Here is a 26,444-nt window from a genome sequence, read left to right as displayed (position 1 = left end):
AAGTGTCTGAGGTGAGATTTGAACTCAGGTCCTCCTGCACTGGTGCTCTATCCACTGCACCACCTAGCTGCCCAGGGGCATGTACACACACACAAAATGACTAGAAATATTAGGCAGTAAATAGTAAGTGCAAAATGAGCAAACGAGTGAATTTTAGGACTGAAGAGGGAAGGGAGAATTTCAGATTGAAGGGGTCAGAGAAAGGTTTACAGAGGACCTAGAATTTGGGCTGGACCTTGAAGAATGAATAGAATTTTAATGGTTGGGAAAGGGCTTTTTAAATGGGAAGCAATTGTAATGATTTGTGATACGACTCAAGATACAGAAGCTGGTCATTATAAAACATTTTAAAATAATAAAAGGAAAGATATGACTGAAATAGAAACAGCATAGACTATATGGTTCGAAAGGTAGGCTGGGCCCTAAATGAAAGGTGTATTAAAATTCTCAGTACATATATGGATGTCATTGTCATAGAGGTAAAGTTGAAAGGAACTTCAGAAGACATCTAGACTAAGACCTTCATTTTGTAGGTGAGGAAACTGAAGCCAGGAAAAGTAAGGTGTCATGTCCAAGGTTACATTGGTAGTGTCAGAGGCAAGATTTGAACCCAGGGCCCTGTGATCGAGAGCTTCTGCTTGTTCCACTGTACATGCTTTCTCCTTTGAACTATACCCCATTTTATGGTACTGTTGTGCTTTTAAAAAAGAGGCTTGTAAGTCGGTGTGGGAAGACCTTTACAGATGTCTATGGGTTTTGAATTAAATTTCATTTATTATGTAGATCACAAAGAGTGCTTAGTGCCAGCTGTACCACTTTTGAATGAATTTGTTTTCTTGATGATTTTCTTCTTCCTCTTTGTGCATCTGACAGGGCTCTGTAAAAAGACAAGCATTATATGCCTGCAGCACATGCACCCCAGAAGGAGAGGAACCAGCAGGAATTTGTTTAGCATGCAGTTATGAATGCCATGGAAGTCATAAATTATTTGAGCTATATACAAAAAGGTAAAGTTGTTCAGAGAGCATTAAAATATCTGGATTAGTTCTTAAATGTTAACTCCAGTCCAAAGAGGTATACTTTATATAGTCTTTGCCTTCTTAACTGTATTTCCTTTAGCCCCAATTTTTTCATTTAAAACTGATTTTATAAAGGTGTAGAAGTGATTAAAGCTGATGTATGCTAATGAAACAATGTAATCATAATTGTTTTTAATATGGATTAGTTTTTGGGAGCAGTTTTTAAAATTACAGTTAAAGAACAAATTGATTTACATTTGTTTAAATTTACATACTTGGGATCAAGGAAGTGACCCTTATCTGTAGTAATTTTACTTATTTCTGCATTCTTTTTGGCCTCTTTCTTTTCTGGGACTGTACAATTTTTTTCTTATTACTTTTGTTCAGGGATCAGGTCATAGTAACCAAGCCCACTTTAAAAAAAAAAAGAAGCATGATTGTAACCTGACTCCTGAACGTAAAAAGTAAGACATTACATTTTTTGAATAAATTGAAATTATTACCTTGCTCCTTTGTTTCAGAAATTTTCGCTGTGATTGTGGAAATAGCAAGTTTAAAAACCTGGAATGCAAATTACTTCCGGTAAGTAAGATTTATCAATCATTTAATTAATAAAATCAATTGCAATTGGATGGGTAGAAAGGAAATTTTTTTTTAATTCCCTTAGCAGTTAGCTTAATCCGCATTAGAATCCAATCTCTTTATTACTTGTTTGCAAAGCTAAGTGGTAAAGTCATCAAGGTCTACAGTTTAGAACAAAATTAAAGGAACTACAAATTAGATTACCACTTAAAGTATCTTACTAAAGTATGTTGCATGTTAAATTGAATTTGTTGAATTGATGCTCTGGATCTTTCTAAGGAAAGGGTACCACTTAAAAATTTGAATAAATAGTATTGAATCGAATGTGAATGAAGAACATCTAAATACTTTTCATTATCTTATTGGTTAATCCTGTAATAAAACCCTGTTCTATAAGTGATGGTAGGAATGGTGACCCTAGGATCTTGAAAGTTATGCCAGTAAATTACAAGCTAGAAAGACTTTGGGTATGGACCTAGTAATGAACCCTTATGTCTCTCATCTGACAACCAGTCTAGTTTCATTTGGAGAAACTCATCACCATAGAGTTGGTGATGAATTGTTGTAAACACAGCAGTTCATGAAACTATCTACTAAAGGTAGACAAGGTTTCAGTCTGCATAAGTAAAGTTTTCTTAGTTGAAAAAAACATGTTTACTCAGCAGGTTTGCTTTAATAAGAAAAAAAATATTACCTTTAAAAAGAAATGAAGGGATATTAAATTATATAATCATGACTTGATTCCTAAAGACTTCGGGCTATCTCCTGTTGGCTCTTTGAGGAAGGGCAAGTAATTTGAAGAAGTAGGACTATTATCTGGCCTTTCTGGGACCCTTGATCTAATGCCCTGACTGGGCATTAGATGACATCTGAAATTCCACCAGGATTTCAGTTTCTTTTTTCAGTTCAGGGTGATTCCCATTTGTCTACAGTGTCAGATATTCAATTTCCCACATTGCCATTCTGACTTGTTCTAGGTTTGATAGCTGCCAGTTATTCAATCTGTCCTATTAATCAATGAGAGTTTGATAATTAATTATAGTAAATATTAGCTCCATCTTACTGAGAAACCAGGATTTAACACTAACATCAAGGAAGAGTAAGAAGGAAGTTTTTCTTTTTCCCTGAGTCTTAGATAAAACCTGTCTTTGAAGGACTGAACTTTTCTGGTTTGAAAATGTTTTAAAGTAGAAGTTTCTAAAACTCAGCCCCTGAACCCACAACCCTTCCAAGCATGACTCTAAGCAGATTAAAATGTAATTGGGAAGCATTTAACAAAACAAATAACAGTACAGTAAAACATAGATAACATGTGCTTTTCTAAGTCAATAAATATGCAGCTCACATTATACTTATGTAGATCTTGTTTAGTAGGCCCTGCTTCCACTGAAGTTTGACACTGGTGTCTTAAAGAACAGACTTTTGGGTTGAAATTTTTGTAATGCCAAGATAGATGTTTTATATTCTTTTTCTGCAATTAAAGTTAAGATCAGATTGTATATTGAAACTAGTATCATCTTACTTTTAGGAAAAAGGAAAGTTAAATTCAGGCAATAAATATAATGACAACTTTTTTGGACTATATTGCATTTGCAAGAGACCTTATCCTGATCCTGAAGACGAGGTAAGGAAATTGAGGGTCAAGACTAAAGTCCATGTCACCTATGGCCTAAGCCCGTTTCGTCATGTGAGTGAATGGTAAGGATTGAGGTTCCTTGAAACCAGGCTTTCTTCTTAAGAACCTAGAATGATTGAAGCAGCCAGGTATGTTAGAAATAGTGGAGTTAAGGAAGCTAAGGAGGGATGGGGAACCTGTGGCCTTGAGGCCACATGTGGCCCTCTAGGTCCTCTGGTGCAGCCTTTTCATTGAATCCAAGTTTTACAAAACAAATCCTTTTATTAAGGGAATTTGTTCTGTGAAGTTTGGATTTAGTCAAAGGGCTACACTGAAGGGCCTGGAGGGGGCCACACATGGCCTCATGGCCGCAGGTTCCACATCCCTGGGTTCTTGTCTCAACTGTGCCAGGAAATAGTTGTGTGGTGTTGGCAACTTATTTCAGCTTTCTGGGAATCAATTTCTCGTATGTGAAATGATAAAATTGGACTAGATGGATTTCTAAAGCCCTAATAAATTTTTCCATTACTTCTGTGTTGAAAGGGACTACATAGGAAAACTAAGCCAGAGAGAGAAAAAGTCACTTTACCAAGGTCACACAGGTCTTGTCATTTTAACTCCATTGAGCTTTGCTTCTTTTCTCCCCTACGGTGAAGAAAATAGGGGTTTAAGTTTGCAGTTTGGATTTTCTTTAAGACCACAAGGGGACCCTAGGCTCAAGTGTAGTAATGTGCCACAGCCCACATCTTTACTGTTATTATTGATACCTTCTTAGTTGTTTTTTTTTTTCAGTCTTACTCTGAGTAAATAGTCTTTTTTCTAAGCCTTCTAATTATCTTTGGGCTACAATCACTAAATTAAATTTTGGAAGAATAAATTGAAAACAGCTATGAATCAAGAGTGTGTGTAGAATAAAAACTTAGTGTTTATGTGGGATTAAAGAAAGTGGGATAGAAGCCATAAATGAACCAATAAAGAGAAAAATTAAAGTAAGAAGAGCAGAAGATAAAAGGGAAAATGCCAGTTTTAAAAGAAATTAAGAAGTAAAAGGACAGGTATGCACATATAAATGTAAACAGTATACATATAGAATATTATCTTTTAGATATGAAAGACTAGATAGAAGTAGTAAAACAAAGATATTTAAAAATTAGATACCTCTCTGTATCCTAGAATTCTATTTTTGCATTTACCGCTGTCCTTCTGGTGGAATAAGGAGGCTTGTGTAAGGAATTCCCAGTGTGAGATCTCCCTGCAACTGCAGATAGCAATTTATCTGCAGCTTATGTTCTTAGAGAGTTGGCCGAGCCTTTATGAGGTTACAGGTCACACATGATCACACAACTACTACATTTCAGAGGAAAGACTTGAATTCGGGTTATCCTGACTTCCATGGTGTGACTTTCTGACTGTCTGCTATATTGTGTGCCTTTGCTGTCTTTGTTAACAAGATTCTGATTTCAACATTGATTTTACGATTTATTTTGATAATATTGTACTATTTATGGGCAGCTTTACTACTGTCATCTATTTTTTCATTTAATATTTAAGTTAAAATACACATTTGAAGCCTAATTGGCATATAGAGGCTTCAGAAAGAATTCTCAACTAATTGACACTATAAGGACAGAATTACTCAAAATTTTGTGCATATGAACTGTTTGTGTATCTTGAGTATCTTTATCACAACATTGCTTTTTTTGTGCTAGATTCCAGATGAGATGATCCAATGTGTAGTTTGTGAAGATTGGTTCCATGGAAGGGTGAGGAGTATTTCTTTCATTTTTTAAAGCTAATATTTTAAAACTCTTGACATGTTTTTTTAATTAGTCTTCTGTTATGTAAAAGACATTACTAAAAGTTATTATGTACAGTGAATATTTGCCAATACACTGGTAGTTGCTTAAAAATGAATGTATTTATTGAATACATTGAAGGTTATTGGAACATTCTATTTTATAAATTGACAGCATCTAGGTGCAATTCCTCCTGAGAGTGGGGATTTCCAAGAAATGGTGTGCCAAGCTTGCATGAAACGCTGTTCCTTTTTGTGGGCTTATGCTGCGCAATTAGCAGGTAAATATCTCTGTTATCATATTTCCAGACTCTTAATATTAACTGAAATAGCCTGCTAATCAGACTATTATTTAAATACACTGTGAGAGGCCCACTATTTCTAGGTGTTATGGAGAATAGAAAAAAACTATAAAATTTGGTTTGTGCACCTTTAGAAAATGGATATCAGTGAAGAATATAGCTTTAGCTGTGTCACTTAGAATATCAGTTCAGTAGACATCAGAGAAGGCTTTGTTGAAAGCCGAAGACTATTTAAACCTTTCTCCTCTCGTGTTACTCATTAGTACTGTCCTTTCTTTCACAGTGAGCATCCTCTCCTTCCTTTCCAGTTCTTACCACTATCACCACAGGCTTTTATTGATTTATATCAGGATTACTTCAGTCAATTCCTACTTGGTTTTACTGTCACCATTCTCACCTGTCTCTAAAATGATACAACAGGGCCAGATTCATCTTTTTAGGATGAAAAAAAACAAAAACCTATAATGCTGGAGGAATAAAGTCTATACTGCTTGGCTTTCTCTAATCTTATCCCAGTTTTTCCCTTTCAAATGCTATTTCCACTGCTTTCCCAGCCAGACTCTATTCCAGACACAGTACTCAAGAGTCCCCTGGAAGCCACTCATATGGCTCAGTGAGAGAAGTAATGAACTTAGAATCAGGAGACCTGGAGTCAGCTCCATCATGCATACTTCTCCTGTGGGATCTTGGGCACCAAATCACTCTGCCTCACTAGGTCTTGGTTTCCCCCTCCTCAGAGAGGGTTGGGTTAAATTGTGTCTAATCATCTGTAGATAGACTTGTAACAGAGTCAGGACCAAAATTGAGGGTTTCCAACTCTAAATCCCATTCTTTTTTCTACTTTTGGGGCCCATGGGTCAAAGACATGAAACCTCATACCCCTAAAATCCTCTATACCTTACCTTGAAAAGCCTTCTGTTGGGCTCAAGGGTTATCAGGTATGCAGTGGCTTGGCCTGCTCTAATTCTTGAACTAATTGTCCTATGTTGTCAGTTTACACCTTTCTATGAATGCATATCTCTTCTCCTACACCAAGAGAAGCCTTTGTATGCACAAGTGATGAGTCTGAGCTCGAGTAATGGGAAAATGTTTTAGCAACTCAAGAGGTCCGTCTTTTTCCTTTGTCAATCCTTCCCCCTCTAATAACTTGCACTACAGTAAGATCTTTTAAATTTTTTTCTGGACCTTTGATCGATGATAATAATCGCAGTAGCTAACATATTATGCTTTTAGGTTTGTAAAGTACTTCTACTATATTATTTCACTTGATGTTACAACAACCCTGTGAAATAAGTTATTATCCTCATTTTGCAGGTGAGGAAACTGAGGCAAACAGGGGTAAAGTGACTTGTTCAGGGTCACACAGATAATAAGTGTCTGAGGTCAGATTTGAACTCAGGTCTTCTTGATTCCAAGTCCAACATCTTTGTGTCACTATCTGAGTTAAAGGTCTGCCTCTAACACACAATATCTGCGTGACTATGGAGAAATGATTTAATTTCTTAATGCCCTAAGCAATTTTCTGAGAATCAGTCAATATTTATCTAGAACCTGCAATATGCCAGGCACAAAAAGAGACAAAAGACAATTCTTGCCTTTAAGCTTACAACCAAATGAGGGGAGACAACGTATAAGAAAAGCTATATACAGGATAAATAGGAAATAATTAACAGAGGGAATTAAGAGGGCTTGGGGAATACTTCCAGTGAAAGATGGGATTTTAGTTGGAACTTAGAGAGCATTCCAGGCATGGAAGAAGACAGCCAGAGAAAATACCTGTAGCTGAGAGATGGAGTATCTTGTTTATGGAAGAGCCCCCAGGTGGAGGAAGGAATGGGGTGGGAGGATGTGGTTGGAACTGTGCTTTAGGAAAGTCACTTCAGTGACTCCAATGAAGAATGGAATTGATTGGGGGGAGACTTGAGGAAGACCTACTATCAGGCTATTGAAATAATTCAGGCATAAGGTGATAAGGAGTTGTAGTATTGTTCTGGCACCATCAGAGTATAGAAGGGGAGGTATTCCAGAGGTGGTGCAAAAGTGAAGTTGACAGGCCTTGGTAACAGCTTCTATGACACCTAGGTTGTGAACCTGAGGAACTAAAAGGGTGGTGTTGTCCTCTACAGTAACCGGGGTGAGGGAGGGTGGGTGAGGTTACTATAATTTGTAGATGAATTGCTAATCTGTATTGGTAAGAGTTTTTTACCAGTTCTTAAAAGACTCATAAAATCATAGATTTGAGACTTCTTATGTAGTAGAAAACTTTTTTTTGGCAAAAAGAAGTAAAATATTTGAAAATTAACAGTTTCTAGATCATTTAGCAAAAAAAAAAAAACTAAGGGAAAAACCAGTTGTTTTAAATACTCTGAAGGGAAGCTTTGTTTCAGGTTGTAGTTAGATTAGAAGTCATTTGAGGCCCTGTCCAGCCCTCCATTTTGCATTTGACTTTACTATTCCTTTACTGTATTTCACCCTTAATTGTCTGGTATTGTGGGACTTAAATGAGATAATGGATTTAAAGTGCTATGTAAATACCACTTATTATGTTATTAGCTTCCACTCTGGTGATGATTTCATTCTTTGAGCCTCCTCCCACACTTCTGCTGAGATAAAGGGCTGTGCTGGCTCTTGTTAAGTGGGAGTGAGGAGCAGAGGGGGAATGAATGCACATATACTTTTAACTTTAATCTGCATTATTAGCAGTTTTTAAAGTATAGACAATGAACAAAACTAAATCAAGCCCTGATTGTTTTTGTATTTATTTAGTATTTAATTTTTCCCCAGTTACATGTAAACAACAATTTTTAACAGTTTTTAAAACTTTGACTTCCAAATTCTTTACCTTCCTCCCACCTCACCCCCCCATTGAGAAGGCAAGCAATTCCATATAGTTTATATATGTGTAGCCATGCAGAACATATCCATAATAGGTTTTGAAAGAAAACATAGATTAAAAAAAAAAAACTCAAGAAAAATAAAATGAAAAACCCAAAAGTTGCTTCAGTCTGTATTCAGACACCATCAGTTCTTTTCTGGGGATGGATAGCATTTTTCATCCTAAGTCCTTCAGTGTTTTCATGGATCGTTGCATTACTGAGGATAGCTAAATCATTCACAGCTGATCATTCTACAATATTGCTGTTACTCTGTACCTATTACATTTCACTTTACATCAACCTGTGCAAAGTCTTTCTAGGTTTTTCTGAGAGCATCTTGCTCATCATTTCTTATAGTACAATAGTATTCCATTGCAGTTACATAACAGCTTATTAGCCATTCCCCAATTAATGTGCGTCCTCTCAATTTCCAATTCTTTACCCCCAGAAAAGAGCTGTTATAAATATTTTTTGTACTTATAGGTCCTTTTCCTTTTTGTTTTTTAGTGGTATTGCGATGTCAAAGGTTTTATAGCCCCTGAAGCATAATTCCAAATTGCTTTATAGAATAATTTAATCAGTTCACACCTCTGATAACAGTACATTAATGTCTCATTTTTCCCACATCCCCTCCCAGCATTTGTCATTTACCTTTCTTGTCCTATTATCTAGTAGGTATGAGATAGTACTTTAGAATTGTTTTAATTTGCATTTCTCTGATCAATAGTGACTTAGAATATTTTTTCATATGACTATAGATAGCTTTAATTACTTCATCTGAAAACTGATTATATCTTTTGATCATTTATCAACTGGGGAATGGCTCTTGTTTTTATAAATTTGACACAGTTCTGTATATGTTACAGAAATGAGACCTTTATTGGGAAGCTTGCTTTAAAATTTTTTTTTCCCACAATTACTGTTGCTAACTGTATTTCCCTCCCTCCCATTTCCCCTTCCCCTGTTTATTTTATTCTCTCTCTTCTTTCACCCTGTCCCTCCTCAGCAGTGTTTTGCTTGTGATTACCCTTTCCCCCATTCTGCCTTCCCTTCTATCACCACCTCCCTTCTGTTTTCCCTTTCTCCTTCTATTTTCCTATAGGGTAAGATAAATTTCTATATCCCATTGCCTGTATATCTTATTTCCCCATTACATGTAAAAACAATTTTTAACATTTGTTTTTTATAACTTAGAGTTCCAAATTCTCACCCTTCCTCCCTACCCACCCTCATTGAGAAGGCAAGCAATTCAATATAGGTTGTGTATGTGTAGTCATGCAAAACACTTCCATACTAATCATGTTATTTCCTTTCACTCTATCCCTCCTTAGAAGTGTTTGCTTCTGTTTATCCCCTCCCCTAATTTGCCCTCCTCTCTGTCACTACCCCCCTTATCCACTTCACCCCTGTTTTCCTGTAGGGTAAGATAGATTTCTATACCCAATTGAATGTGTATGTTATTTCCTCCTTAAGCCAGTTCTGATGAGAATAAGGTTCACTCATTCCTTCTCATGTCCCCTCTCCTCCTCTCCACTGTAAAAGCTTTTTCTTGTCTCTTTTATGTAAGATAATTTATCTCATTCTACCTCTCCCTTTCTCCTTTTCCTACTACATTCTTCTCTCACTCCTTAATTTTATTTTTTAGATGTCATCCCTTCATGTTCAACTTACCCTGTGCCTTCTGTCTATACATTCCCTCCAATTATTTTAACAATGAGAAACGTCTCATTAGTTACAAATATCATCATTCCATGTAGGAATGTAAACAGTTCAACTTCAATAAGTCCTTTATGATTTCTCTTTTTTTGTTTACCTTTTCATACTTCTCTTGATTCTTGTATTTGAAAGTCAGATTTTCTATTTAGTGCTGGTCTTTTCATCAAGAATTCTTGGAAGTCCTCTGTTTCATTGAATATCCATTTTTTTTCCCTGAAGGAGTATACTCAGTTTACTGGGTAAGTGATTCTTGGTTTTAATCCTAGCTTCTTTGACCTCCTGAATATTATATTCCAAGCCCTCCAATCCCTTAAGCTGCTAAATCTTGTGTTATTTTGATGGTGGTTCCACAATACTTGAATTGTTTCTTTCTGGATGCTTGCAATATTTTCTCCTTGATCTGGGAATTCTGGAATTTGTCTATAATATTCCTAGAAGTTTTCCTTTTGGGATCTCTTTCAAGTGGTGATCAGTGGATTCTTCAATTTCTATTTTACCCTCTGGTTTTAGAATATCAGGGCAGTTTTCCTTGATAATTTCTTTTTTTTTTTTAATTTAAATTTATTTATTTAAGTTTTCAACATTCATTTCCACAAAATTTTGGGTTCCAAATTTTCTCCCCATTTCTCCCCTCCCCCGCCCTTAAACACCAAGCGTTCTAATTACCCCTATCACCAATCTGTCCTCCCTTCTAACATCCCTCACTTCCCTTAACCCCATCTTCTCTTTTGTCTTGTAGGGCAAGATAAATTTCTATACCCCATTACCTGTATTTCTTATTTCCTAGTTGCAAGAACAATACTCAACAGTTGTTCCTAAAACTTTTGAGTTCCAACTTCTCTTCATCCCTCCCTCCTCACCCATTCCCTTTGGGAAGGCAAGCAATTCAATATAGGCCAAATCTGTGTAATTTTGCAAATGACTTCCATAATACTCATGTTGTGTAAAACCAACTATATTTCCCTCCATCCTATCCTGCCCCCCGTTTCTTCTATTCTCTCTTTTGATCCTATCCCTCCCCAAGAGTATTCCCTCCTCCCACTGCCCTCCTTTCTATTATCCCCCCAACCCTGCTTATCCTTTTCTCCCCCTCTATCCTGTATTGTTAGATAGGTTTTCATACGAAAATGAGTGTGCATTTTATTCCTTCCTCTAGTCGAGTGTGATGAGAGTAAGCTTCATGTTTTTTCTCTGACCTCCCCTCTTTCTCCCTCCATTGAATAGTCTTTTACTTGCCTCTTTTATGAGAGATAATTTGCCCCATTCCATTTCTCCCTTTCTCCTCCCAATATATTTCTCTCTCACTGCTTGATTTCATTATTTAAAGATATGATCCCATCCTATTCAATTCACCCTGTGCTCTCTGTCTCTATGTGTGTGTGTGTATATATGTATGTGTGTGTGTGTGTGTGTGTGTGTGTGTGTGTGTGTGTGTGTGTGTGTGTGTAATCCCACCAACTACCCAGATACTGAAAAAAGTTTCAAGAGTTACAAATGTTGTCTTTTCATGTAGGAATGTAAACAGTTCAATTTTAGTAAGTCCCTTGTGATTTCTCTTTCCTGTTTACCTTTTCATACTTCTCTTGATTCCTGTGTTTGAAAGTCAAATTTTCTTTTCATTTCTGGTCTTTTCACCAAGAATACTTGAAAGTCCTCTATTTCATTGAATGACCATTTTCCCCCTTGAAGTATTACACTCAGTTTTGCTGGGTAGGTGATTCTTGGTTTTAGTTCTAGTTCCTTTGACTTCTAGAATATCATATTCCAGGCCCTTCAATCTGTTAGTATAGAAGCTGCTAGATCTTGTGTTATCCTGATTGTATTTCCACAATACTCTAATTGTTTCTTTCTAGCTGCTTCTAATATTTTCTCTTTGACCTGGGAACTCTGGAATTTGGCTACAATATTCCTAGGAGTTTCTCTTTTTGGATCTCTTTCAGAAGGTGATTGATGAATTCTTTCAATATTTATTTTGCCCTCTGGTTCTAGAATATCAGGGTAGTTTTTCTTGATAATTTCATGAAAGATGATGTCTAGGCTCTTTTTTTGATCATGGTTTTCAAGCAGTCCCATAGTTTTTAAATTGTCTCTCTTGGATCTGTTTTCCAGGTCAGTTGTTTTTCCAATGACATATTATTAAAGGTGTTATTTTCTTCAGCATTTTTTTGGCTCTCCTTTAGCAAGGTGTTGACCTGCTTTTCATGCTTTTCTTGCATCTCTCATTTCTCTTGCGAATTTTTCTTCCACCTCTCTTACTTGATTTTCAAAATCCTTTTTGAGCTCTTTCATGGCCTGAGCCCATTGAATATTTATTTTGCCTGTTTGGGATACAGAAGCCTTGACTTTTGTGTCATTCCCTGATGGTAAGCATTGTTCTTCCTCATCAGAAAGGATGGGAGAAGATATCTGTTCACCCAGAAAGCAACATTCTGTAGTCTTATTTTTTTTCTCTTTTTTGGGCATTTTTCGCAACCAGTTACTTGACTTTTGAAGGTCCTTTGTCAAGAGTAGGGTATACTCTGGGAATCTGTAAGATCTCAGTTCCTCCAAGGTGGCACAATCAAGCACGTACTGGTCTGGATGCAGAGAGGGATTTTTGTGCCCAGAATCTTAGCAGTTACCTCTCCACAGCCTCCTGTCCTCCAGTTCCACCAAGTCAGCACTAGGGGCTGATTTTCAAATAAGCTGAATGGGCAGGGCCGCCATTCAGTGTGAGACAAAGACCAGCTCGGCCAAGGCCTCCACCCAGGGCTGAGGTAAGACTCAGCTCTCCAGTGCCCCCAGGGGTTTTTATGCTCCAACAGTGGAGTGGTCCATACGGGCTGCTGTGCAGCTTCTGTGGCTGCTGCCTGCTGCCGGAGCTATGGAAGGCCCTTCTCCCTTCCTGGCCAGCTGAAAAAACCCCCATCACTGACCTTTGGTGCCTATGGGTTGAGGGATCTGGGAACTGCTGCTACTGGAACTAGGGATTCCGTGACTGGAGATTCCACCCCCAAGGACTGTTCATGAGCCGACCTACCAAGGGTGGGCTGGGCTCCACTCTGTGTCCTGTGCAACAGACATTTCCTGTGGGCCTCTCAGGTCACCCTGGGCTGGAAATCTCCTCCTCTCTGTTGTTCTCCACTTCTGCTGCTCCACAATTTGTTGAGAGTCCCTCAACAGGTTTTTTTATGGGCTGTGTGGGGAGAGCCTCCGTATCTATGTCTTTCTACTCCGCCGTCTTCGCTCTGCCCCTCCTTGATAATTTCTTGAAAGATGATGTCTAAGCTCTTTTTGATCATGGCCTTCAGGTAGTTCAATAATTTTAAATTATCTCTCCTGGATTTATGTCCAGGTCAGTTTTTTCCAATGAGGTATTTCATGTTATCTTTTATTTTTTCTTTCTTTTGGTTCTCTTTTATAATTTCTTAATTTCTCATAGTCATTAGCTTCCATTTGCTTGCTCCATTCTCAATTTTAATTAATTTATTTGTAGTCTTCAGCATTTACTTCCATAAGTTTTAAATTTTCTCCCTCTCCCATCCCTTGCCCTAAGATGGCTTGCAGTATGATATGACTATACATACAAAGGAACTATTTTCTTCAGTGAGCTTTTGAACCTCCTTTTTTCCATGTGGTCAGTTCTGCTTTTTAAGGCATTCTTCTCATTGGCTTTTGCCATTTGGGTTAGTCTATTTTTTAAGGTGATATTTTCTTCATTATTTTTTTGAATCTTCTTCAGCAAGCTGTTGGCTCGTTTTTCATGATTTTCTTGCTTCACTCATTTTTCTTCCCAATTTTTTTCTCTACTCATTTGATTTTCAAAATCCTGAGTTCTTCCCATGGCCTGAGACGAATTCATATTTTTCTTGGAGGCTTTGGATGTAGGAGCTTTGAGTTTGTTGTCTTCTGAGTGTGTGTTTTGATCTTCCTTGTCAAAGTAAGATTTTATAGTCTGAGTTTTTTTCTGTTGTTTACTCATTTTCCCAGCCTATTTCTTGACTTCTTAAACTCTTTGTTAAAGCATGACTCTGCTTCCAGGAGGGTGTACTGTTCCAAGCTTCAGGGGTTTTATGTAGCTGTTTTCAGAGATAATTCTAGGGCCCTGTTTTCAGTTCTTCCAAAGTGATATGATGTCAGGAGAGGTGTTTATTCTCTCCTGGCCTGTGTCAGTGAGTGACCCACAAGCACTCTTTTCTGCCCCAGAATTGTGAGAAGGGTTCCCTCTCCACTACTGCCACAAGCTCTGCTCTGCCAGTGCTCTTCATCACCCTAGGACTGCCACCTAGATCCAAGTATGAACAAAGCTACAGAGCCCTGCCTTATCTCAGTGCCAGCAAAGAGACCCTATAATCTCCTTAACCAGTTGTTTAATCCCCTTACTATCTGGCCTGCCGCTGCTACTGATTCAGTCACTCTCCAGGCCTGCTCCTAGTTTGCTAGGGCCCAGACTGTGTTGGGACTGGGACTGGACTGTACTCCTCTCTCAGCCAGATCTGACAGCCATTTCCTACTGACTTTCTAAGCCTTTGGTGTTTGTGGGTTGAGAAGTCTGGAAAAAGCAACAGCTAGTGATTCAATCCTGAGGCCTGCTTTGGGTTTGCTGGAGCTCAGTCTATGCTGGATTATGCTCCTCTCATGTCTAGTGCAACAGACCTTTCCTGTCAGCCTTTCAGGTTGTCTTAGGGTTGGAGATTTGTTTCACTCTTGTCTTTTTGTGGGTTCTGCTGCTCTAGAATCTGTTTAGAGTCATTTTGTACAGGCATTTGGAAAGGTTTGGGTGAGCACTCTGGCACGTCCCTGCTTCTACTCTGTCATTTTTTTTTTTATTAAACTTTTAACATTTATTTTCACACATTTTTGGGTTACAAATTTTCTCCCCTTTTTTCCCCTCCCCCTGCCAGATCCAAGCTTTCTAATTGCCCCTGTGACCTATCTTCTCTCTCCTCTATCCTCCCTCCCTGCCCTTGTCTCTGTCTTCTCTTTTGTCCTGTAGGGCCAGATAGCTTTCTTGACCCCTTAACCTGTATTTCTTGTTACCCAGTGGTAATAACATTACATTTGGTCCTAACACTTTGAGTTCCAACTTCTTTGGCTCCCTCCCTCTCTACCCCTTCCCCTTGGAAGACAGGCAGTTCAATATAGGCCATATCTGTGTAGTTTTGCAAATGATTTCCATACTAGTTGTGTTGTATAGGACTAACTATATTTCCCTCCATCCTGTCCTGTCCCCCATTACTTCTATTTGCTTATGGTCCTTTCCCTCCCCATGAGTGTCGACCTCGGATTGCATTCTCCTCCCCCATGCCCTCCCCTCTATCCTCCCCCCCACCCTGCTTGTGCCCCTGTCCCCCACTCTCCTGTATTATGAGATAGGTTTTCCTATCAAAATGAGTGTGCATTATATTCTTTCCTTTAGTGGAATGTGATGAGAGTAGACCTCATGTTTTTCTCTTGCCTCCCCTCTTTATCTCACCACTAATAAGTCTTTTTCTTGCCTCTTTTATGAGAGATAATTTGCCCCATATAACTTCTCCCTTTCTCCTCCCAATATTTCTCTCACTGCTTGATTTCATTTTTTTTTTTTTAGTATGTGATCCCATCCTCTTCAATTCACTCTGTGCACTCTGTCTCTATGTATGTGTGCATGTGTGCATGTGTGTGTGTGTGTGTGTGTGTACTCCCACCCAGTGCCCAGATACTGAAATGTTTCAAGAGTTATAAATATTGTCTTTCCATGTAGGAATGTAAACAGTTCAACTTTAGTAAGTCCCTTATGATTTCTCTTTGCTGTTCGCCTTTTCATGGTTCTCTTCATTCTTGTGTTAGAAAGTCAAATTTTCTTTCCAGTTCTGGTCTTTTCATCAGGAAAATTTGAAAGTCTTCTATTTCATTGAAAGACCATTTTTTTTCCTGAAGTATTATACTCAGTTTTGCTGGGTAGGTGATTCTTGGCTTCAGTCCTATTTCCTTTGACTTCTGGAATATCCTATTCCATTCCCTTCTGTCCCTCAATGTAGAAGGTGCCAGATCTTGTACTATCCTGATTGTATTTCCACAATACTTGAATTGTTTCTTTCTAGCTGCTTGCAATATTTTCTCTTTCACCTGGGAATTCTGGAATTTGGCCACAATGCTCCTAGGAGTTTCTCTTTTTGGATCTCTTTCATGTGGTGTTCTGTGGATTCCTTGAATATTTATTTTGCCTTCTGGTTCTAGAATCTCAGGGCAGTTTTCCTTGATAATTTCATGGAAGATGATGTCTAGGCTCTTCTTTTGATCATGGTTTTCAGGTAGTCCCAGAATTTTTACATTGTCTCTCCTGATTCTATTTTCCAGGTCAGTTGTTTTTCCAATAAGATATTTCACCTTATCTTCCATTTTTCGAATCTGCGCGGTACGTTCTGAGATATCTGTCTTTCTCGAAAAGTCCAAAGCGTCCATCTGTATCATTCTAGATTTGAAAGATCTATTTTCTTCAGTGAGCTTTTGAATCTCCTTTTCCATTTGGTTAATTCTGCTTTTGAAAGCATTCTTCTCCTCATTGGCCCCTTGCACCTCCCTTGCCAGCTGAGTTAGGCTAGTTCTCAAGGTGCCAATTTCTTTAAGATTTTTTTGGTTCTCCTTTAGCAGGGAGCTGACCTGTTTTTCATGCTTCTCCCTCATCCCTGTCATTTCCCTTTCCAGTCTTTCCTCCACCTCTCTAACTTGATTTTCAAAATTCCTCTTGAGCTCTTCCATGGCCCGAGCCCATTGGGTGGGCTGGGACACATAATCCTCGATTTCTGTGTCTTTGCCTGATGGCAAGCATTGTTCCTCCCCATCAGAAAGGAGGGGAGGAAGTGTTTTTTTCTCTCCGATAAAGTACCCTTCAATAGTTTTATTTCTTTTCCCTTTTCTTGGCATTTTCTCCAACCAGTGGCCTGACCTCTGAATGTTCTCCTCACACCCACCTCGCCTCCTGGTCCTCCCAGCCAGCGTTTGGGGACTGAGATTCAAATGCTGCTTCCCGCCTTAGGATTTTTGGTGGGGGCAGGGCTGTTATTCAGTGTTAAATTAAGTTCAGGTGGTCAGGGGCAGGGCCACCTCTCTGGCTCAATTCCCTCAGGCGGTTTATGCACAGACCTTCCACAATGGATCCAGGCTCCCGCCGGCTTGGGGAGCCCCTGTCTGCAGCCGCCTCTCAGTCCCCACCTCCCCGGGGGCCCGAGCCATGGGGGCACCTCACTCCCCTCTAAACCCGCCAAAGAGACTCTCTCACCTACCCCCGTCAGTCACCTGTTGGTGGGGGGGCCGTGCCGCTGCTGAAGATCCTGCCTCCAGAGCCCTCTTAGGACTGTGCCTCTCAGAGCCGCAGCCACCGCCGCCGCAGGTCCGGGCTGGGCGCCGCGTCTACAGCGCAACGGACCTTTTGCGAGAGGTTTGCAGGTCCCTCTGTGGGTGGGGGGACCCGCATGGCCGCTGGAGATCCCGTCTGGCAGCCCTCTCGGATCTTCTTCCCACGTCGTCGCTGCCGCGGTAGGGCTGCTCTCTGCTTCTCGCCCCGGCGCCCAATCCACGGCGCGAAGGCTCCCCCGCGAGAGGTTTGCAGGTCTCTCCGGAACAGAAATCTCCCTCGCTCCAATATTCCGTGGTCTCTGGGTGTAGAATTCGCCCTGGGTTATTCCCCTCTGCCGTTCTGTGTTTTGTGGGTTCGGAGCTATGTGTATGTGCGTCTTTCTACTTTGCCATCTTGGCTCCGCCCCCCTCAAGCCTTGATTTATAGCAATGTTTATATTGAAAATTTACCAGCTCTTGCTAGCCCTTTAGAGCTTAATCCAGCATACCCCCGCTGATAATTGTCTTCCAGTATTTAAAGGGCTTCTACGTAGGAAGCTTTAATCTTGATATGCTTAACCCAGAGGCAAAACTAGGAGTAGAGGAAAGAAGTTCAAGAGATTTCTGTACAAAGTCAAACCCCAAAATAGAGTGGGCTTCTTGAGATGGGAGTAGGGGGGAAATGGTGAGTCCTTCTTCACTGGACATCTTCAAGTGAAGGCTGACTGACCCCTTTGACAGGGGTGTTGTAGGGGTGGGGCCTCGGATTTGAGTTAGATCAGATGTTCTCAGAGGTCCTTTCAGATTCTTAGATTCTATCCACAGCCCTGCACATCTCTGACTGCAATAATTTGCTGCCCTCAGCACTTAAGATGACCTGCGCTCTCGTCTCTGCCTCTCTCTCTCTCTCTCTCTCGAGAGAGAGAGAGAGATCTCTGTCCTTCAAGTCCCACCTGAAGTCTTAGTTCTTTTCATGAAACTTTTTTTCAACAACCCAAGATTATCGTCAGTGGTTTACTGCCTTTAACACTCATTTGATAGAGTGAGTGTGTTCTACCAGAGCATAGTAGAAAGAGTGCTGGATTTGGAATCAATAGACCTAGATTCAAATCTGCCCCAAAGGCTTAGTAGCTGTGTGATACTGGTCAAGCCAGTTAAACTCTGAGAGCCTTTTTTCTTCATCTGTAAAATGGGGATAATAATATTTTGTACTACTTATCTCACAGGGTTGATTTGGAAAATGCCTTGCAAATCTTATTAAAGCACTTGTGTAAATTTAAATTGTCATAGATTATTTTGAATGTGAAGATCTTCTATCTTTCTAAACAAATTAGGAGTTATTTTGAAGGTAGGCACTCTTTCTTTCCCCTATTTATCACCCCATAGCACTTAATATAATCTCTTTTACCCAGTAACTGTTTGGTAAGCATTGATAGATGTATGAAAGAAATAGCCCGATTCTATATTCAGTCTCTTTGTTGTTGTTTTTCAGTCATGTCCAACATGTCGTGGACCCTATTTGGGGTCTTCTTGGCAAAGATACTGGAGTGGTTTGTCATTTCCCTTTCCGCTCATTTTTACAGATGAGGAACTCAGGCAAACAGGGTTAGGTAACTTGCCCAGGGTCACATAGCTAGTAAGTGTCTGGGGCCAGATTTGAACTCATGAAGGTGAGTGTTCCTGACTCACTGACAACTCTGTACATTGCATCACCTAACTATCCCAAAAAGCCCATGCTTATTGGGTTGAAAGTTAGGCTAATGTAACCCTTTAAGTATGGAAATTAGTTTTTATTTTATTTCTGTCATCTTCCCTCCAATTTGTAGAGTGTTCTCTCTTTCTAAACTGTGCAAGTAATATTATCACATGAGGCAGAAAAATTTCTCTGTGACAATTATATGGATAATTATCTCCTAGTACCTACAGTCACTAAAATAATAACTGCTGAAGATGATGGAGTGCTGACTGTGGATGGAACAGAAGACCAGAAAGTCGTCAAGGCTGAAAATGGAGCAAATCATCATGAAAGTATCCCCGAAGAGAGTGTTCTAGAAAAAGGAAAAGATGTCAGGGAGGAGAATAAAGCAGAGCAAGTTGATGAACCATCCACCAGCTCTGGTTCTGAGTCTGATCTACAAGTAAGAATCATACTAATGCTCACTAGGGTTGTTGTGGGTTTTGAGAAAGTCAGAGCTGAAGCTAAATAAATTTAATATACAAATATAAAACATTGTATGCACTAACTTAATATATAAATTAAATATATTCCATTATGATAAAATCAATATAATTAAAAATAGATAATTTAATAATTGTTATTCATTTATGTCTATAATAATTTAACTTAATGGCCTATAGTAGTGATACTTTGAGTGTTTTATACTATTTTGCATCCAAAGAATATAATTTTGAAAAATTTAAACTAAGGAATGAAGCTATAGTAGTTTTTAAAGTAGTATGAAAAAACCCTGATGCTTTACTTTAATCTAGGCAGTTTCCGTGAATGAACATCAGACTATAGAATCCCATTCAGGCTGCAGATTACAAGATCTAAGGACCAAGAAGTATGTAAAGCAAGATACTGCCACCTACTGGCCCCATAACTGGCGTAATAAGTTATGTACCTGTAGTGACTGTATGGTGAGTATCGAATCTAATTAGTTTTTGATTGATTGAGAAATAGATTTTTTTTTTTTGAAGTTGATACCAAGAATGTAGTCGGAGCAGGAATTTAGACCTATGTAATATTTTCCTCTTTGACTCTTTTCCTCTGTGAATTTTGGTTTTGAAAACAGGTTCTTAACTTAGACAATTTGAAAATAATCTGTTCTTTTTGCCCAAATTCCTCCAACCTCTTAGCAGATGACTTGGACTAATGCTGAGGTATTTAGTAAGAACCACTGATGTGTAGTAGAAGCCTTTGGTTACACTAAAAACTCCTCCGGCTGCTGCTGAGTCTTGTGCTGCAGGGCTTGTGGAAGTGTTGTTCAATGCGCTTCTGAGCGCTTCTGTAGTTTCTAGTGACCCTTCACTGTAGGCTTTTAGATTTCTTACCAGGTACCCCCCCCCCAACTTCTTTTATTGATTAAAACTACTTATCAAAGGATAATTTATTAATTTTTCACAAGATTGAGCTTTGAAGGTAAATTCTAATAATTGTTTTGTCTTTAAAGAAAATGTATGCAGATCTGGAAGTCTTGTTCCTGACAGATGAATGCGACACAGTCCTGGCTTATGAGAACAAAGGCAAAAGTGACCAGGGAGCAGACAGGAGAGACCCCTTAATGGATACACTTAACAGCATGAATAGAGTCCAGCAAGTGGAGCTTATCTGTGGTAAATACTGTCTCAAATGTGGAATTTGGGAATATTTTTAAAGCATATTTCATTATATAAACTGACCTGTGTGGAGACCAATATAGTAGATGTCATTTTAGCTTTAATACTAGTCATCAAAAAGTCATGTTTTTTTTTCAAAATTTTTTTCTTTTAGTTACATGTAAAAACATTTTCTTTAGCATTTGTTTTTAGAATTTTTTAGTTCCAAATTCCCTCTCTCCTCCCTTTCCCCTCTCCTTAAGAAGGCAAGCAATTTGATAATGATTATGCATGTGTATAATCATTATTATATGATTATACATATATATATTTCTATGTTAGCCATATTGTAAAAGAAAACACAGACAAAAGAAAAAGAAAGTAAAAAAGTGTGCTTCAGTTTGCATTCATACTCCTTCAGTTCTTTCTCTTGAGGGGGTAGCATTTTTCATCATACATCCTTTAGAATTGTTTTGGATTATTATATTGCCGAGTACAGCTAAGTCATTCATGATTGATCATTGTACAGTATTACTGTTAGTGTGTACAACGTTCTGGTTCTGCTAACTTCACTTTGCATCAGTTTGTATAAGTCTTCCCAGGTTTTTCTGAAAGCATCTTGCTTGTTATTTCTTATATAGCAATAGTATTCCATCATAATCGTGTATCACAACTTGTTCAGCCATTCCTCAGTTGATGGGCATCCCTTCAATTCCCACTTTTTTACCACCACAAAAAGAGCTGCTGTAAATATTTTTGTACATACAGGTCCTTTTCCATTTTCTTTAATCTTTTTGGGAGCTAGACCTAATAGTGATATTGCTGGGCCAAACGTTATTCACAGTTTTCTAGTCCTTTGGGCATAGTTCCAGATGGCTCTTCAGAATGGTCAGACTAATTCACAACTCCACTAACAGTGCATTCGTGTTCCAATTTTTTCACATCTACTCCAGCAGTTGTCATTTTCCTTTTTGGTCATATTAGCCAATCTGATAGGTGTGTGGGTGGTATCTCAGAGTTGTTTTAATTTACATTTCTCTAATCAATAGTGATTTGGAGCATTTTTTTCATGACTATAGGCATGTATGATTTCTTTTGAAAACTGCCTATTCATATTCTCTGTTCTTTTATCAATTGGGGAATGACTTGTATTTTTATGAATTTGACTCATTTCTCTTTGTATTTGAGAAATGAGGCTTTACCAGAAAACTTACTAAAAATTTCTCCCTTCCTAGCCTTCTTTTATCCAGAGTAACTTCAGCAAGTTCCAGCAGAATTCTCCCTTTCCTTCCATTATTCATTAATTTGTCCTGCATTTCTAGAACAACTTGTCTTTTAGCAAACCTCCAGCCTTCAGATTCTTTCTTGATGAGAGCCTGTTTCTCCCCTCTCTCCTTCCAGCAGCTAACTTGTACCTAGTTCTTTCATTACAGTTGTAGTGAGAAAAAAGTAACCAGAAGGCGTGTTTGAGCCCCAGTTCAGCCACTTAATGTTTTATGATTTGGAGGGCTGATCATTTAATCTCTGGGTCTTAATTTCCCTATTTCTAAAATGAGAGGGTAAATGATCTTTTAAGAACTTTTTAAAAAAATTATTTAGTTTTAGTTTTCAACATGAACTTTTATAAGATTGTGAATTTTAAGTTTTTTTCTCCCTCTTTCCCCTCACCTCTCTCCATAACTTCATGTAGTCTGATATAGGCTATACATGTACAATCTATATTAAACATATTTCCACATTAGTCATGTTGTAAAGAAGAATTAGGAACAAAGAGAAAAACTATGAGAAAGGAAAAAAGGGGTGAGGGAGAGAAAATAGTATGCTTTGTTTTGTATTCAGACTCCATGGTATTTTCTCTGGATGTAGATAGCATTTTCCATCATAAGTCTTTTGGAATTGTCTTAATTCATTGCATTGCTGAGAAGAGCTAAGTCTTATCAATGTTGGTCATTTCTCAGTGTTGCTGTCACTATGTTCATTGTTTTCCTGGTTCTACTTACTTCACTCAGCATCAGTCCATGCAGGTGTTTCCAGGTTTTTCTGAAGTCTACCTGTTCATCATTTCTTATGGAACAATAGTATTTTATCACATTCATATACCACAATTTATTCAGCTATTCCCCAATTGATGGGCATCACCTCAATTTCCAGCTCTTGGCCACCACAAAAAAAGCGGCAGTAAATATTTTTATACATGTGGGTCCTTTCCCCATTTTTATGATCTCTTTGGGATACAGACACCTAGAAGTGGTATAGCTGGATCAAAGGGTGTGCGTAGTTTTTTATAGCCCTTTGGGTGTAGTTCCAAATTGCTCTCCAGAATGTTTGGATCAGTTCACAACTCCATCAACAATGATTTAGTGTTCCAACTCTCCAACATTTCTTATTTTCCTGTTTTGTCATGTTAGCCAATCTTATAGGTGTGAGGTGGTACCTCAGAGTTGTTTTAATTTGCATTTCTCTTAACAATAATGATCGAGATAGAGCATTTTCATATGACAATAGGTAACTTTAATTTCTTCATCTGAAAACTCCTTTGACCATTTATCAAATGGGAAAGGAACCTTTAACTATAACAACAACAACATGAAGTTTTCTTCCTCTAAAATTTTCTTTATTCTCCCGTCTCTGTCATACACTTACCTAAATATGTATTCTGAGTGCTATGAAGCATTATGTGTTCATGTGTGTCCATTAATATAAATTTTGGGAAGCTTAATTTTCCCACCAGGTTTTATGATCTCCTAAGACAGATATGATATTACCTCTTTATGACACATTCTTTTTTCTACTAGCAGCTAAGTATATAATAGGGTCCAAAGTTTTTAGCAGACATATTCTTTGAAATGTTCTATCATGGGTATAGAGATTGAGCATGACTTATGTGGATTTTCCCAAAGATTAGATTTATGAAGAAGCAAAAAAGCCTTTAATTTCTCAGCTAATCATTTGGAGTTAGATCTCTGCTTTTTTTAGACTGGGGTTTCTGAGATGAAGTTGAAGGGAGTTCAGAAAACTTTGATAACATGTAGAATAAACTTTTAGGTTTTATCTTAAGAGAAATAACTCTGGTTTAAAAATGCTGATAGCCAAGTCTATTCCAGCACAGTGACAGAAAGGTTGTATATTTTATAATAGATGCATCTTCACTAAAGTTAACCTCAGTGTGTGTGTTGTTTTTTCTTCTAGAATATAATGATTTAAAGACTGAACTTAAAGACTATCTCAGGAGATTTGCTGATGAAGGAACGGTGAGATGAATCACAGTTTTAAAAATTGCTTTAAGTTCCTTAAATTAAAAATGATTATTTTTCTTTGACAATTTAAATAATTAGTTTTGCAAGTTAGTGCCATTAGTTTTGCAAGTTGAAATCAGGTGTGTTTATGGGATGATAAAATTTGAGGTGAATCAACTAGACAGGGAACATTTTATTAAAAACTGGGATATAAAATAACTTTCTTCTTATAAAATCTTAACCCATTTGCCTTAGTATATATTTAAAGACCTGCAGTTTTTGCCTTTCCAGGGTCAGAAAGATGTAGAAACCTAGGTTTTTCTAATTATTCCCAAATTCTTGACTCTGAACTAAAGGAAATAGCCTGACATATGAAACAGCTAAAATTCTCTCTTTCCCTGAAAATGCAGAGTTTCTTCCCTGGGCATATTGCTCCTTCTTCCCTGCCCTATGATGCATTCAGTCGTTATTTCTTCTCTCTTCTAGAATTATCACTCAGCTAAGTGTTTACTTTTATAATATTGACACTGTTTGGCATGTGCCCGTTCTGAGGTATGTGGAGCAGATTACTGTCACCCTTTTAACAATGTAATTGTGTTTGAGTTCCTCAATTCACCATAAAGCCTTATATTTTAGAATTCTTCTGACCAAATGGGGTTTCCCATTGACTTTGACAGTTCACATGATGTCCATCTACCCTATTCTGATTATCTCCTATATTACTTGAGATAAAGTGTTTGAGTTCCTTATGATAACACTGAAACTAACAAGATTTCTAAAAACTCTGAAGGCTTATTCAAACCTACCCCAAACTACCTACCCAAACTCCCTCCCTTCTTTTATAGCAGACTTTACTCCCAGAAAACAGTCTAGTCACATGTGTCATACATTATGGTAAGACCAGAGTGAATCTGCCATTAATTCATGAACTCAGACAGTTCTACTACGGCTTCATCTTTTCAACTGGGATCTTTATGACCAAAGTCAAGTAGAGAAATACGTCCTTTTTCCAGAAATCTTGGAGAGTGAGAGTTGTTCTGAAGTGCTTTAGATGCTGGAGAAGTTTTTTGAAATAGCTTTTTTTAATGAAAATCTTTCCGAATTATTTAATAGGCACCCCTGTCTTCTTGAACAGCATACATAGAACATATTTAACTTTTTTTATGATTAATTAGTTTGTTTTCATCATCCTAAGAGTCTGTATTTAAATAATACTTTAAAATTTTTGAAGTTCCTTACAGATAATCTCTCATTAATACATATTTGCTCTAAGTATATGGTATTGGGGTATACATGCTGAATGGGGACTAACTGTGTAGTACTTGTCTTCTTAAAAAGAAGACTTTGTATTACTTGTCTTGAAAAACTTTCTGGTACCAGCTTGTTTGGCAGTCATTTACATTGATCTCTTCATCATAAAGAGGCAAAGGATATGCAGATACATCATTTCCTGGGTGGTGTAACATGACTGCCTTTTAAAAATATTGTTTATTGAATCAAAGACCAAAGTACGTTTCTACCTGTTGGCTGCTTTTTCTTCCTCTAACCATCCAGAAAGGCATCTTGACTTTTGCTTTTATAGTCTTTTTAACTTTACAGCAGCTTTCAAAACATTATTAGTGATTTCTTCATCACTAACATAATCAACCCCATGTACCTACTCTCTTCCATTACATACTCTTCTTTTCTTCTTAGATTCTGAAGGAGAAATGTTTTTTCAAGCATTGTAATATGCAAAAAAAAAAAAAAAAAGTCAGCACTCTATGTTAGACTTCTCTGGGGCACAGAATTCCCTAGTACCTGTCAGGTTAGAAGTTGGCAGGCATTGCTAAGAGAAGTCCATTTCATTAACATGTTCAAGGGATAAGACTGCTCAGAAATGTCACAGAATTCTTATGGCATATCTTATATTTTAGTTGTTTGGGGTTTTGTTTTGTTTTTAACTGTCTGGCTAGCCTTTAATGCATTATTTCAAATTCATTTCTAAAAGCTATTCTTCAGTAGACAGGCATGACTTACTATGATGGAGGTATTTTGATGTAGTAGAAAGATTTAAAATCAGAAAACCTTGGTTGAAGTCCTAGCCTTGCTGAAGACAGTTTATGTCTCTCTGAGTCTTACTTTCCTCACCTGTACAGTGAGAATAAAAATGCTTGTTACCTGTCTCATAGGTTTGTTCTATGTATTCAGTTAGGTAATGGATGAAAGATACTTTGTAAACCTTAGGGTGCTATATAAATGTTACCTTTTTTATCATCAACTGCATTTGCTCAAGCTAATCACATGATTTTTCAGATAACATCAGGCCAAAGATAGAGGCCTCCTCATATTTTTAAAATTACAAACCATGAAAATATGGTCTAGGTACTCTGATTTAGGAAGCTGCAAAATACAGCAATGTTAAACAATTTTAGAAAAGTCGGCCATCTGCAAATAATTTGAACAGCTGACCTTGTTGAGCCTTCGTATCATCAAAGAGAGCTGAACCAATGTTGATTAGCATTTTACTCTATTTGTCCTTTTGTGTCATATGCAGATTCCCATCCTCTCTTTTAAACCCAATGCAGCTTTCTTATTCTTCTGCCTTTTATCTAACTAGAGGAAGCTTGCTGTCCATACTATACAGTGACTTCTGTACAAACTTTTATGTTTGCTGCTGTCCAGGCAAAGTCATATCATAGAGGGTGAC

The 26,444-nt window shown here is 38.0% G+C and overlaps 1 protein-coding gene across 2 annotated transcripts in view; it reads left to right on the top strand.

The window, feature by feature from the left end:
- Positions 1-26,444, top strand: part of UBR7 (ubiquitin protein ligase E3 component n-recognin 7) — a 40,209-nt gene that overhangs the window by 2,818 nt on the left and 10,947 nt on the right. For both annotated transcript variants that reach the window (XM_072623379.1, XM_072623380.1), the window contains exons 2-10: positions 874-1,007; positions 1,541-1,601; positions 3,130-3,225; positions 4,926-4,979; positions 5,187-5,292; positions 19,119-19,339; positions 19,692-19,841; positions 20,375-20,537; positions 23,709-23,770. In XM_072623379.1, coding sequence (XP_072479480.1) covers positions 874-1,007; positions 1,541-1,601; positions 3,130-3,225; positions 4,926-4,979; positions 5,187-5,292; positions 19,119-19,339; positions 19,692-19,841; positions 20,375-20,537; positions 23,709-23,770 — 1,047 coding nt within the window. The remainder of the gene's footprint in view (positions 1-873; positions 1,008-1,540; positions 1,602-3,129; positions 3,226-4,925; positions 4,980-5,186; positions 5,293-19,118; positions 19,340-19,691; positions 19,842-20,374; positions 20,538-23,708; positions 23,771-26,444) is intronic.

The sequence above is a fragment of the Notamacropus eugenii genome, chromosome 7 (genome assembly GCF_028372415.1).
Source record: "Notamacropus eugenii isolate mMacEug1 chromosome 7, mMacEug1.pri_v2, whole genome shotgun sequence".
Classification (NCBI taxonomy): Eukaryota; Metazoa; Chordata; class Mammalia; order Diprotodontia; family Macropodidae; genus Notamacropus; species Notamacropus eugenii.
This window is presented reverse-complemented; position numbering and strand designations above follow the sequence as displayed.